A 14,859-nucleotide genomic window follows, 5' to 3' on the forward strand; every position below is an offset into this window, starting at 1 on the left:
CAGGCCATTTACAGCCAGATACAGAAGGTCACCGGGTGGAAAGCCCCAGGGCCCTAGCGGTGGGTTAAAGTGGTGCCAGTCCTCACCCCCCGGTGGCCTTTCCTCCCCTGCATCTCGCTGGCCATGCAGTTTAGACCCCTCTACCTTTCCTCCCTAGGGAGAACATCTAGGCCTCAGTTGTATTTCGGGTCCAGGCCCAGAAAAGCAGCAAAACCAGGCAGGGACACCAGGACCAGCTGCAGTGACTAATGATCCCCTGCCCTGGCACTGACCAGTCAGTGGAGACCAGGACCCTGAAAGGAGACACTTGGAAAACTGATGAATATTCTATTGAGATATTCCTCTAAGACTGCTCCCACCCCCCAAACTCCCAGCCTGTAAAAGCCTTAAAAAAACAAAACAAAACAAAACACAAAAGAACAAAATCGAAAGTCCCAGTACACATTCTCCCTCCCGGGAGCATGCATGAGGCTTTCCCTTCCCCCTCTTCTTCTCTCACAGCTGTGCATCTCCTAAACTCTGAGGGACCCCACTTGACTTGCAACCAGGGCAGCAGTGGGCAGTGGCAGCTGACCCCGGGCTAACCCCCTGAACTTGCCTCCAAGGCCTTTATTTCTCTGGCTTTTCAGTGAGCTGACAGCAACCCTGTCTTGATTCACTTCTTTCCTGTAACTTTTCTAGAGTCAAAGCTGCCTGGTCTAGTCTGTTGTGTAGCAGATTAATTATAAACAACTGAGTCTGGCTTTTGGTAATTGGCTGTGTTTCCAGCCTTCTCTCCAGATACTCCCATATTTATATCCTAAAGTTCAGGCAAACCCTCTCCTCACTTTGTATGTCATATTCATGCCTATACTCCCCTGCTCTTACTTACTTGGTTCAAAGCATACCTGCCCTTTGGCTAATTTATTCCCTTCTCTGAACTTGTTAAGCACTTAAGATATGATATGCTGGAGTTACAGAAAAATGTCTATCAATGATCCATTTGTCAGATAAGGAAATTAAGGCGTAAGTAAGTTACGTCATTTGCCCAAGATCACAAACCTAATAGAAAAGTGATTGCTCTTACGGATGTTTGGATTTGGTGCAGGTCGGATCAGATACAGGAAGAGACCATGCAAGAGGACACTAGTCATCCTGGTGATTGGGTCCTGAACTGGGTTGGTAATAGTAAGTGGAAAGAAGAAGATGGCTAGGAAAAACAGAGAACATGAAAAGGAGTTGGAAATTGGGTAGGAGGCTGCAGAAGAAAGGATTCAAATTACACATTTTTTAAATGAGATAGTGGTCAACTTAGGCTTCATTGAGAATGTGATATATATATATGTGTAAATAAATTATACATATATAAAACATGTAAATTGTACGTATATAAAATGTATATAAGTATATATAAATTATGGATATATGTGTAATTTTTTCATCTCTTTAGTCTTAATTCTCAATTTGTCCTGAGCTAAACATTTGGAAGTCAGTTAAAAGGGATTTCAGCTGTCAATAATGTATAAGCTTTATACTTTCTCTTGTAAGAGATCTTAGACTGAGGAGTTTTCTTACTAGTAAAATAGACATAATACCTACCCTGTAAGGATATTTTATGAGGGACTGTCTTTGCAGAGGCTTGGAAATGTTAGTTTCCCATTCATTCATTCATTCATTCATTCCCTATGGACTGCTTATACTTAATACTATGTCAGCTTTGGGGAAGTAGCCAGAGACCAGAACAGCGTAGTCTTTCTTCCCAGTGAGCCTAGAGCTCAGTAAGGGAGATTGACCATCACCAGATAGTTATTTAATGAAAACTGTAATCGATCTCACAAAGGTGAAGCCCAAGGAACTCGAGAGCAGCAGATCCAACTTAATCTTGGGCCCCCACGAAGGAATGCTTGAGGATGTGATATTTTAGCTGTGTGATTAAGGACGAATAGCTATTCCTCTTCATTAGCTGTCTATGCTGATGTCTTTAGTAGCCTAAAGCAAACCAGTAATCAGGACTCTTTAAACCACACTATTACCTTTCTTGTCTAAACCTCTTATTTTTCACAGGCAAATGCATTTTTGGAGGGTCAAGTTAGGAACATGCATACGGTGGAAAGAAATGGTCTTTGTTCAGGAGACCTACCTTCTGTTCGCTGATCCGCTCGTTTTTCTATGTATGTAAACAGATTGGGCTAAGGAGGGAATGCCTTCCTTTCCTGTCAGACCAAACCTCTTGGTCAGCTCTGTCTGGACTGAGTGTTCTCTGGGAGTTGCTTTTGTTATCCCCCGATCCCCAAATGCCAGACCATCCCTGGCCAGTTTCTTACGACCAACATTCATGTGTTCCCTTGACAGGGCCTTGTTCTTAAGTTTCAGTGATGTTTCTGATGCTATGAGAAATATTAAAGACTTCTTCTACCTGACTGGTGTACCTGTCTTCTTTCTTTGTTTCCTTGATCTTTTTCTTGGCTAGAGCAGGAAGCTGCTGTAAAATTTGTATTTTAATGTCCCGCTTGCTCTTCTTCCTTGGTACTTGCGAGGTGACTGGTACAGCACTTACTCCTCTTTTCTCAGTCTCAACAAAAAACTGCTCATCAGGGCCTGAAGTAGTGGCGGAAGAGGGACTGTCACGGAGTGCACAGGCCAGCCAGCACCGTTCAGACGGAGGCAAGCCATGGCGTGTTGTTGCCTCACTTGCCCGGGTAGGTAGCAGTGCTAATCCTGGAATGGCTTCATGTATGTTCACTCATTCTTCAGCGGGGCAGGGCCGTGACCTCTGTGGGAAGGCCAGCACTCAGGGAAATAGGCCTGTAATGAAGGGCAAGTCGCTTCATCTTTCTGAGCCTCAGTGTCCATTTTGTACAGCTATTTATAAATTAAAATAATTTATGGTGAGATTAAATAAGGAAATGTGTGTAAAAGGATCTGCCATTGTATTTGTACCTCGGGGCCCACAAATGTTTGTGTCTGAAAGCTCTCTTCCAGACTCAGCCGTGGATATGCTGTATAGATGTGTCTCCCGAGCTTACGGAACTAGGGTCACGGAGTTCGCTCTGCACTGCCGTGTGTGACCGCGCGAGGAGAGAACAGTGTGAGGAGAGTGCTGCCACACAGAGACGTTTTTGGCTTTTAAATTTGAACTAAAAGCTTTTATGCAGCTTCTGATTAATTTGTGGTTTTTGGACCAAGGTTTCCATTTTTCCTTTTATTTCTCCCTTCTCCCTGCCACCCCCAATTTAGAAATTTTAGGTATGTTTTGGCTTAGCTTGCATTTGTCAAACTGGTGGAAGAAAGAGCATGGGACTAGGAGAACCTTTTCTATTTTAGCCCTTCTTAATGTTAATGTGCCCAAAATAAATGTATTATTGAAATTAAATGCAATGAACTAACCTTTTAAAGCCCTAAAAACTATTGACCTTAGGTTTTGTACCAAGAGAAAGTGGAATTAAAATGAACAATTTTGGTCATTTCAAAATCCATATTTAGTTACTATTAAACATGGGGGAAAAAACTCAACCTCATTAATAATAAAAGGAATATAAAACAAAATAAAATGTTGCCAGAGCATTTTACCAATAATGTTGGCAGTTTTTAAAATGTAAGAGAAAGAGAGGAGGGAGAGAGATGTTGAATTGGGTACTTTGTACAAGCTGATAGAATTATAAATATACTTAACTTGCCCCCCCCAAAGGAATTTAAGAATATTTATCAAGTGCCATAGAGATGTTAATGCCTTTGACATAGTAATTACACTTCTGGGAGCTTAGCCTAAAGAAATAATCAGAAGTGGACATAATACAATTATAATATCAGGAACTTGGAAACAACATACATGTTTACTTAATACTTAAATGAAGTATGAAATTGTATGCAGTGGGCTTTTCTGTTGTTAAGAATGGTAAACTATTTGGAAAAATGACAGGGAGCCAGTTTGTAGAATAATGTAAAGTGAAAAGGACAAGTAAGTACAAAGCTAGTGTTTTGAAATATAACTTGTTTATACACACACACTATGCGCATGTGTGTGTTTGAATGACAACTAAAGCAGTACGTCAGAATAAAGTGTCTCTGGGTGCTGGGAATGTGGTAGATTTTATTTTCTTCTTTGGACGTTTCTTCATTTTCCAAATCACGTTTAAAACCAGAAGACAGTCGATTAATTTTAAAATGCCTTCTTTAGAATCCTTTCTACTGATACAGTCATATAAAAAGGGAAAAATGCTAATGGAAATTAGACAGAATGCCATCAGCGATACTTGATAGGGTGATGGGACTTGGTGTTTGGTGGTGTTTTTACTATTTTCTTTAATGCAGTCATTGTCTTCTACTAGGAAAGCAAATATAAAATAAATGTAGAAAAACACTAGAAATTAATGTCACGTTTGAATAGAGGTCATAATTTTCAGATTTTCTTTTATGACTGTGGTCCATTTTGAGGATAATGAAAACTGTTAGCAATGGTGGTAAATGGTAACTTTTTTTTTTAACTCCTACAGATATTCCTGAAATTCCAGAAAGCATCTCATTCTGTAAAGCACTACAGATAGCTGATTTCAGCGGAAACCCACTGACTAGGTAAACTTTCTGTTTGCTTTTCTGTCTGTTGTATGAAGGATGCCTTTTTGAGAACCAAGCAAAAAGCATAACCAGGTTATCTGTCTTAGAGGTACCTAGCTGGACTACTGTCTTTAAGGATGGTCGACCTTCACAGATATTTACTTGTAAATAGCACTCTACAGTGAGAGCCACATTGCGCCGTTGACGGAACATTGAAAGGATGTTGGAGGATTGGGGAGGCACACTGGAATGTGCAAACCAGAAGCGAGGAGCGCATTTCTGAAGCCAGGTGAAGCATGGGAGTAGTTTATGAATCCCCTTTTGATCCCTTCTGTCTGTGGGATGAGACTGGATTCTAAACTCCCATAGAACTTACTCTAACATAGGTATCTGAGGAGAAGTCTTGTTAGAGATATTTTTTCCATTCCAGGAATGAAGCATATTTAGTATCTCATCTTTCCTCCAACTCATTAAAAAAAAAAAGTAAAGAAAACAACTCTACTGACACCATTAGTTTCCTACTTTAGCAATAGCTGTGAGGGTTTCTTTCGGTTTATTTCTCCAAATAAAGCCGCCTGCCACTCTCTCACTACTGAGTCCGCCTTTGCCCTCCTCTTCCCCTTCCGCCTTCCCTTCTCTCCTCTCCTTTTTTTTTTTTAAGGATATAGTAATATCCAGATTTCAAGATTAAATTAAAATTTGGGATTTGCCTCACCCACTTCAAAATTGCTTGGGACTTTTTAGGGTATGGAGTGTTGGGAAATGTCCTGTTTTATTTTTTTTTTTCCATTTCTGCTTATTTTTAAGAAGTAAATATGTTTTTAAAAATATTTCTGGCTTTCCCCTTTTGAATCCAGTGATTAACTTACTAATAGCATTTATTTTTATGAAAAATAATCACCTAGTAAGCTCTAACCTAATAGCTTTCTAACTCATCACTGTCCCCAAGTCTTGTCCTCTTCCTTAGTCATCTTCCGTGAAGTTTTTCCTCCTCTTCAAACATTGCGGTGGCTTCTGCTCCTAGAACACAAAGCCTGAGCCCCTTGGTGTGCTGGGCCGTCTCCCCCACGCCCTCTCCGACCCTGCTCTGCTGTCCCCCTTCATTGCGCTCAGTGGCCTGTGGCAGACATCGCTCTCCGCTGTAACACAGTGCCCATGGGTCATTCATTCCCCACTTCTCTCTTTTTGGCGATGCCGACCCTTTTACCCTCTCTGAGGTGCAGCTCGAGCATCACCTGTCTTGATCGATCTGTGGTGCCCCCCTCCTCTGGTCTTCCGTAGTCTTCCGTGCACACTTGTTTCATACACTCGACATTTACATTTACCTGCTTTCTTTGACCAAGGCTCCTGGACGAGACTGAGGAAGCTGCCTTGTAGCCCTGTGTTATTTGTTGGTGTGTCTCCAGCCCTACTATAATTTCTGGAATGGAGTAAGCATTCAGTAAATGTTTGTTGAACTCAACTAAGCTGTTTATCCTTAAGGCAGTTAGTAGAGTTAGGCAGCTGGGAAATATTCACTATGCTTCCCTTGAGTTTGTTTTAACCGTTCCGTTGCTTAGCCCCCTTTTCTACATCTCTAGTTGTCCTTTTCTAACGTGTGCTGACGTGGGACTCTGCCATTACCTGGAGACTGTCTCGTGGAGCGCCCACATCGGAGGGGGTTACTGGGCTTACCCCGGCCTCACGTTGGGCAGGGTTTGGCAGGTGTGCTGTTTTAACAATGAAGACAATATTTGTGAGTTGAAAAGATTTAAAAAATTACTTAGCTTGTCTACATATCTTACGGCTGAAGAAACTGAGGCTCAGATAATTTGAATGGCCTTTTGAGATCACGTGGCCTCTGAGCGGCGTCTCGTCCAGAACTCCTTTCTCCTGAACTTAGGTCTGCTTCCTCAGCACCCCATACCAGTTTGGCTTCTGATGTTCACAGCCAGTAAAAAGCAAATCATCCATTTAAAAATACATTTTCTTATGTTCATGGCCATTTCAGTTATTTTTAACATTGTAAAATGGTGTGTAGTTCCTGGTAAAAACTCAGGCAAAAAAGATAAGTTGTGTCATTTTAACTGAAATAAATACCATTTTTAAATAAAAAATCTTACCGCTGTTATACTATGGAAGAGGATTCAGCTTTGTAAAAGCCATTGCTAAGACTGTAGTTCAATGATTATGAAAATTCAGTTAAAACTTTCATTTTGCAGGGCCTGGGGTGGGTTTTGATGTTTGGAATTAATCTATATTAAATGTCAAATAGTAATTTAGTTTTTATTTTTTCAAAAAAGTAAGGTGGAAGGAGGGGAAAGAATGGAAGATTCTAATCTAGATACTATCACTGAAGCAAGAAGCCCTCCGCCTGCCCACCGCCACCATAAGTGACGTGTCTGCTGTCTGCATTAGATTCACCTGTAGCCCACCGCCACCATAAGTGATGTGTCTGTTGTCTGCATTAGATTCACCTGTAGCCCACCGCCACCATAAGTGACGTGTCTGCTGTCTGTATTAGATTCACCTGTAGCCCACCGCCACCATAAGTGACGTGTCTGCTGTCTGCATTAGATTCACCTGTAGCCCACCGCCACCATAAGTGACGTGTCTGCTGTCTGCATTAGATTCACGTGTAGCCCACCGCCACCATAAGTGACGTGTCTGCTGTCTGCATTAGATTCACCTGTAGCCCACCGCCACCATAAGTGACGTGTCTGCTGTCTGTATTAGATTCACGTGTAGCCCACCGCCACCATAAGTGATGTGTCTGTTGTCTGTATTAGATTTACGTGTAAGGGCCTCCAGCATTTTAGGTGCAATGAGATCTTTTTGCCTTCAGTTAGGTTTTTTTCCTTCCTAAATTCTGGTAACCATGGAAGTATTTAAAGTAAACTTTCTTTGTAAGTTTTTAAATAATTTATTTTGAAACCTTGCTACTCAGTAGAGTTTAAGGGAAGTGTGAAAAAATTCTTTTGTGTAGAACACAGTGAAACATATAATTATCTCCAGTGCATGACATCTTGAGTCAAATTAAAAGAAAACTGACAAAGTAGCATTTGGCTATCAGCTGATCATTTCTGAGGAATTCATAGCTTTGCTCTGGGTGTTATAAACTACATGAGAAAACATATTGAGCAGCTGTCATGTGTTTTATTATGATTGTGTGGGCTGAAATTCCTCTTTATTTTCTGCTAATCAATAAAGGCTTCACTTTTAGCTGCAGTGAGTATCGTTTTCTTTCGTGGAGCAGTCAGTAGTCATACATTTCCCCCCTTATTCTTAAAGCGTGCGTATTCCTCCTCTTTAATTATTTCTGGATCTCTGTCGGCAAGTGTTCGTCGTGCTCTGTACCGGTGCTGGTTTCCCTGCACGTGTCTCACGTACAGAGGGCGAGGCGGACGTGCCGTGTGTAATGCAGTTTTTAGGAGGTTATTTCAACGAGCATATGGACGAGGTCACTATAATTATGTTTAGTATACACTGAGTGTACATTTTATTTTTCAATTAACCACAGTTTTTGTTTGTTTTAGATTACCAGAAAGCTTTCCTGAACTACAGAACTTGACGTGTCTGTCTGTAAATGACATCTCGTTGCAGTCCCTACCTGAAAACATTGGCAAGTAAGTTTGGGTACGTCAGGGCAGAAGGGTGCCGTATCATCCATTACACCCTGCCTCCCTTTCAGATTCTTACTTTTCTACTCAGAAGGCCATTTGCGCAATCTTTACCATCGCCCTTAAAAAAGATCATAGCCAGCCCCCTGTGTTTTTACAACTAATTGCCCCTACATTTTAATGGTTAAAAAGGATGCTGCTACTTGTTACTAGTGAAAACCCTAATTTGTTTGGAAGTTCTCTTCATACGGATGGGTTCCAAAGTACTTACGCAAAGTACCATGTGTTGTGTAGGTGGTGAGTAAATACTGTTAGAAACCACCACTGTGGATAATTTTAAGCCATGTCAGGGAAGGGAGCGATGAAACTCCACTGAGCACGCAGGGGACGTGCCCCTAAACAACGGCTGTGTCTGCTGTGTCCGCGTGCTGTCGGCCTGAGGCCAGGGAGTGAGAGTGGTGTGTTTGCAGAGCAGGCGTGGAATTGGGAGGGGTGGACTGTGGCAGGCATGTTTCCACGGTGCCGGCTTGGAGGTCGGAGAGGACACAGCCACGGCAAGAAATAAAATCCTTTGAGGAAAATATATACATGCTGCTGAGTAAGTGTTGTGCTCTGTGTTTCCAGAGATGAATTAATTGAATTATCTTAGCCGATCTTCTCCATGCCTCTAGGACATACAGTGGGTTAAATCAGGCTGGTGGCTCATGCTTACCCACGCAAGGTGAAAGCCCAGGTGGCCCACCTGAGCTGGTGGGCCCATGTTCCCTCATGTCGTAAAGGCTTTCCTTTGTGTTAACCTGTCCTGCATGAATTCTAAGACAAAGTAGAAGCTTGGTTTTTGAGGACTACAGTGTATCTGACAGATGTCTGTTCTGCAAAGTTTCTCTTTTTAGAGCTGTACGGGAGTTCTGAACAGTCAGCTTTGCCCCCTCCTTTCTCCTCTGTGTAGAGAGAAGACACCTGGCTAACCGTGTTTCAGCCAGCATGTCCCTGGTTTTCTGCGGCGCACATTGATGCTTTACCGATGTAATGGTAGTCGTGCTGATTAAAAATTGGGCTCTTTAGCTGTCAGGAGGGGAAGGAGATACGCCCCAAGTACTCCTCAGTTTATGGTATCAGCTGCAGAGGAAACAACAGTGTTTTATTGGGATGTCATGCACTTACACTTTGTTTTTCCTGTGTCAGGTTTCATATGTTTCTAATGTATGAGGGGGACCCCCTAAAAACTAGAATTATCCTCTGGAGGGCAGGCCCCTTGTACTACAGGCTCCCCCTGCTAGGTTGGGTTCCTAGAGTGGCCTAGGAACCCATCTGTATTGGTGTACCAGCTGGCATTGTTGTGAGAGGCTGAGTGTGGCTTCAGTGAATTTTTTTGTTTTTGAAGACTCTTTCAATGCGTTTGCCCATTTCACGATGGATGATTTACTAGTGCACCTGCCCCACCCTCCCTATTCACCCAATCTTGATCTCGCCCCAAGCGACTTTTTTTTTTGTTTCCCTGGATGAAAAAGTCCTCAAAAGGAAACATTGTGCTGATGTGGAAGAGGTGAAACCAAAATGGCAGAAGCACTAAAAGACATCAAAATTGATGAGTTCAAAAATGGTTTTGAGCAGTGGGAAAAAACATCTCGATAGGTGTATTGTATCAAATGGAGAGGACTTTGAAGGTTACTGAAGTTAAAACATGTAAGAATAAATAGCTAATTTTTTATAAATAAATTCTGTTTTTTGGGGGGTCCTCCTTCATCCAGGGTAGGGCAAAGGTAGGTTTACAGTTATTTGTATGGAAAATAATACAATACTTAATACATAACAATACAAGAATAAACTCTGTTTCATGTACTCACAACTGTAAACCCACTTTTGACCCACCCTGTCTAGTCATTTAAATACCCAAACTGCCACGGCCCTCGTCCTGCCCCGCAGGCTCTCGGGAACGCAACTCCCTGCACCTTCCCTCCCATTCTCTCGTGGCCTATCACTGCCCTTCTTTCCCGGTTCGTGTCTTTTGTAACAGGTTTAATGTTTTGAGAGAAAATACGTTCTTATTAAATCAGGGTGCTCCTTTCATTCCCCACTGCATTATTCTAGTGGAAAATATTACTTAATAATCATTTAACAATAAATTATAATATTTTTATCCAATTTTAGCCTCATCTTTTCTGATGATACCTGCACTTGTTTTTGTCCGTCCAGGACTTCTCCTGTATCTGCATTTGCCACCAGTAATAAGGGTAGTGGGTTTTTGTTTCTTTTGTTTTGATTTGAGACTTAATCTACCTGCTTTACTGTCACATCCTTTTGTATACTGATTGTTTCCAAAATGAAATTCTAGTTTGAGCTTGGACCATGTGGTGAACAGTCACCCAGGAAGTAAGAATATGGGGTGGCCCTGGCTGGGTGGCTAAGTTGGTTGGAGCATTGTCCCATACACCAAAAGGTTGTGGGTTCAATTCCTGGTCAAGGCACATACCTGGGTTGTGGGCTCGGTCCCCAGTTGGGGTGCGTATGGGAAGCAACTGATGTTTCTCTCTCACATTGATGTTTTCTCTCCCTGTCTCTCGCTCCCCACCTTCCTCACTCTAAAATCAATAAATAGACACTCAGGTGAGGATTTAATAAAAAAGAATATGGATGGCAAGGGAAGGTCAGATACAATTGAATCAACTGATTTTTATTAGGGTAATTTGTGAAATTAAATGGGAAATAGTTTTCTATTCCTGGTTTTTAATAATTTTTGTTGCCATGGCAAAATACTTTATGATTACTATCTGTTGGATTCAAGATTTTTCATGTTAAAGTTAACGGCCTGTTTGCATAGGTGGGAGGGGGTGTGCAAGGTGGAGGGCAATACAGTGGGGAAAATGGGACAACTGTAATAGCATAATCAGTAAAATGTGTTTTTTAGAAAAGAAACAATCAAAGAACAGCCTCTTCTTTGGAGAAGATTGGGCACCTCTGGTTTCCTAGATCATGTTGATGAAAAGATACTTGAATCTTGAAGTGGTGAATTGTTGAGAAAAATCTCAAGTATGCTGCACTTTAAGCAAATCATTATTTGAAGATTTTTCAGTTTCCCAAAGGATTCCCAAATGGTTTCTTAGAGCTATTATTAACCACACCAAACAACATCTCACAGATAGTGTGGTTTTGTGAGCAAGGCACCAGTATTTGATATTCCCCCAAATTAAAAAAGACAGTTGAGGGGGCCGAATGAAAGAAGGTGAAGGGACTGAGCAAAAAATCATACATACGTAAAACCTAGACACCGACAACAGTGCGGTGATGGCCAGAGAGGAAGGAGGGTGGGGGCGGGTGGAGGTGGACAAAGGTGGTAGGAGTGGGAACAGAAAGGGGCTTTGCTTGGGGCCATGGGCATGTGTTGTAGTGTGCAGAGTTCTGTTGTATTGAGTTGTGCACTTGAAACCTCTATGGTTTTGTGGACCAGTGTCACCCCAATAAATTCACTAAGAAAAAAGAGGGCTCTAAGTGGTGTGGCTCAGTGGATTGAGTGCTGGCTGGCGAACCAAAGGGTTGCTGGTTCGATTCCCAGTCATACCTGGGACATACCCAGGCACATACCTGGGTTTCATGGCCAGGTTCCCAGTAGGGGGCAGCCCCGCATGGATGTTTTTCTCCTTCTCTTCCTCCCTCCCTTCCCCTCTCTAAAAATAAATAAAACCTTAAAAAAAAAGATAAATACATAATAAAAAAGAAAAAGACAAGAAATGACCACTTAAGTGATTGGTACTTGCTGTTATCTTTGTGGATTCTGGAGCGGAGGTTTTTGCATAAATTAGCCCTGCTTATTGGGTCAAGCGAGTCAGCCACCTCAGTGTAGATCTTTTGAGCAGCAGTGAAACCAGGACCTCTGTTTCTTTTTTTGCCACTTAGCAGAGTACGTGGCATTAACCAGGCAAGTGTGGATTTCTGAGGGGCTTGGGCTCCCTCAGGATGGGCAGGAGTGCAGCCTGGAGAGGAGAGGCCCGCCTTAATGTAGGACAGACTGGCAGCGCCTGGAAGCCGGGGCGCCTGCAAGCATACGTCCCATTGTGTGTTTGATTTGCCCACAGTCGTTTAATCTGAAGAGTGTTTGATGGCAGAATTGGAACTGGAGTACGGCCCTCCTGGCTCTAGTCCTGTGTTTTCCCATTACTTCACCTGACACTACCATAGAACAGTTGGTTGCTAGGGCCCTTTGGGGTTCAGTAACTTTTTCTTACTGCCCCTAGCAATACCTAGTAGTTCCGCTTATTAAGTAGTTAGATCCAAACAACTTGATAAGTATTTTTGTCCCAACAGCCAGGTGGCTGTTTGAAAAAGTAATACACCCAAATTGAAAGAGTGTGTTTATTTCATTCTTAGAGATCCCCAATTATTTACTATGGGATGTTGGTACTGTTGGGCACTGCTTAGTGTCTCAAACTAGAACTCATTTCCTGTTCTGCATTGACTTTTCCCCTGGTAACTGTCTTTTATCTCAGCAGTTGCTGAAAACCCAGCTTGTAAAGATAGGGTGTCCTCGAAAGGAATGTAGTGCTTATCAGTGTGAACCTGAACTACCTGAGCTAGTTACTTCCCCTGGTGTCAGACAGCCCTTGCCTATGCCGTCTCTCTCAAGTGTAAAATTCTCTGCGGGGCTGGATCAGCTTCCGCAGCTTCCCTGGGTGCGTTCCTGCACAGCAGCCGTACTGGTTGCTGTCCCAGTGCACTACTGTGAATACTTGGGCGTGCACGGCATCAATTCGTGTGTGGGGAGTAACCTGGTGTCACACTCGTTGCTCTGCTTTCATTCCACCGCAAAGCACGTGTTCACGTCCTTTGCCACGTGGCTGCATGATGGGTAACCACTAGTATGGTTACTTCGATGAGGCAGATCTTTCAAATAGTGGAATATCTGTAATGACACGAGGGTTGGTCATGGAAACCTTTTGAAGCACACAGAGGTATACTGGCTACTTCATGCAAAACCTCGCGTTTTTCTTTTACTAAGATAAAAGTGCCCCAAATTTGCTTACCCGTTTTTGTGTGTGTGATGGCACCTTAACGCTTTACTCAGTCCTTCAAAGTAAAGGTGATGTTTAACATTGAGTGAGAAACTTACTCATGTTCAGTAGATTTTAAAATTATTTTAAAGATTTTTATTTATTTATTTTTGGAGAGAAGGGTAGAGAGGGAGAAAAACATCGATATGAGAGAGAGAAACATCAATCAATCATTTGGTTGCCTCTTGTACATGCCCTGACCTGGGGACCGAACCTGCAACCTAGGCATGTGCCCTGACTGAGAATCAAACCAGCAACTTGTTGGTTTTCAGGATGATGCCCAACCAACAGAGCCATACCAGTCAGGGCTATTTTTAAAACAAATAAAAGGATTTGAAGGTATTCTCTTAAATGCATAGGGACCACCATTCTAGAATAGAACATTTGGGAGACAGTGAAGCTCCCAGCCAATGGTTCTCAGCTCAATGGTTCAAAGCTCTGCCTTGTTGGGCCCCAGGGAGTCCATTGAAGTCCCTCCAGGGCACTGTAGGGAGTGAGAACTAGTGCTCTGGTGGGTGGTCCCTGCCGAATCCTGTTTGCATCAGCATAGCTCTATTATTAGCTTAACACTTCCTTTTGGTTTGGTGTTGCATATAATACTTGCTTAAAATGAGTCTGTTGCAAATATTTTTCAAGTTAAGTTTTGAGACTACTGTTTCAGACACTTAATAGTACTGGGTAGCCCAGAAAGTCTGTTACGTTTTTTTCTGTACAATGGCTGTAGTGGTGCTTAGTTGTCTTTAACTTCATTTGAAACAATTTTGTTAGATTGTATTGTGACAGCTGTCATAACTGTGTGCATTAAAAAATGCTTACCAAATTTGGTGAATTTCTGTGCAGCCCTTTTAAAACTGAAGATGGGAGAAAATAATGCAACATTTTCAGCATATTATGCTCTATTATTTCAAGAAAGGTAAAAATTCAACTGAAATGCAAAAAAAGATTTGTGTGGTGAATGGAGGACTGATCGAACATGTCAAAAGTGGTTTGCGAAGCTTTCTGGTACTACTGACATTTTGCCCAAATGATTCTTAGCTGTGGGGCTGTCTTATGCGTTGGAAGATGTTTAGCAGCACCCATGCCTCTACCCACTAGAAGCTGATAGCGGGGGAGATAGGAGATAGCCGACAGACTCAGAATATCCAAATCAATAAAGTTTTTGGTGGAAATGAAAAATGTGTCTTTCGTTTTATGGAAAAAATGTAAGAGACTCTTGGCCAACCTAATACTTGTTTATTGTAGCAGATGCATTATGGGGTTTTTACTGAGATGCGGATTCCACTGAGCTCTGCCCAAACCCAGCAGAAAGATTCAGATCCTTTCATGAAAGTGAATTAAAAATTTTTTTACCTGCCTTCTCTTTCCAAACTGACAGGTATTTTTCTCACTTAATGATTGAAAAGTCTACCTCTTTTGTCAGTCCTTCTCCAGTGATTGGAAGAGGTGAAATAGATCACAGATTCGCAGGTTCCCTGACTGTATACCCTTTACTTCCCACATAATAAGCACCTTAGTCCTTTGTACACAGGAGTCTCGTGGTTCAGTGCTTGCGCATATGTATAATTAGTGTCTGCATCGGGATCACCTTGTACCCTGAAACTGGGGGGGTCTCAGTTGTTAAACTCCCTTTGTGTTTGTACTGAACCCGGTGTTGCTCTGACACACTGAGCCAATACGTATGA

General features: G+C 42.2%; 1 protein-coding gene across 3 annotated transcripts in view; it reads left to right on the top strand.

Moving 5' to 3' along the window:
• Nucleotides 1-14,859, top strand: part of LRRC1 (leucine rich repeat containing 1) — a 136,654-nt gene that overhangs the window by 77,378 nt on the left and 44,417 nt on the right. For all 3 annotated transcript variants that reach the window (XM_045193013.2, XM_024558049.4, XM_024558050.4), the window contains 2 exons: nt 4,473-4,551; nt 8,049-8,138. In XM_045193013.2, coding sequence (XP_045048948.1) covers nt 4,473-4,551; nt 8,049-8,138 — 169 coding nt within the window. The remainder of the gene's footprint in view (nt 1-4,472; nt 4,552-8,048; nt 8,139-14,859) is intronic.

This window comes from Desmodus rotundus, chromosome 11 (genome assembly GCF_022682495.2).
Source record: "Desmodus rotundus isolate HL8 chromosome 11, HLdesRot8A.1, whole genome shotgun sequence".
Taxonomy (NCBI): domain Eukaryota; kingdom Metazoa; phylum Chordata; class Mammalia; order Chiroptera; family Phyllostomidae; genus Desmodus; species Desmodus rotundus.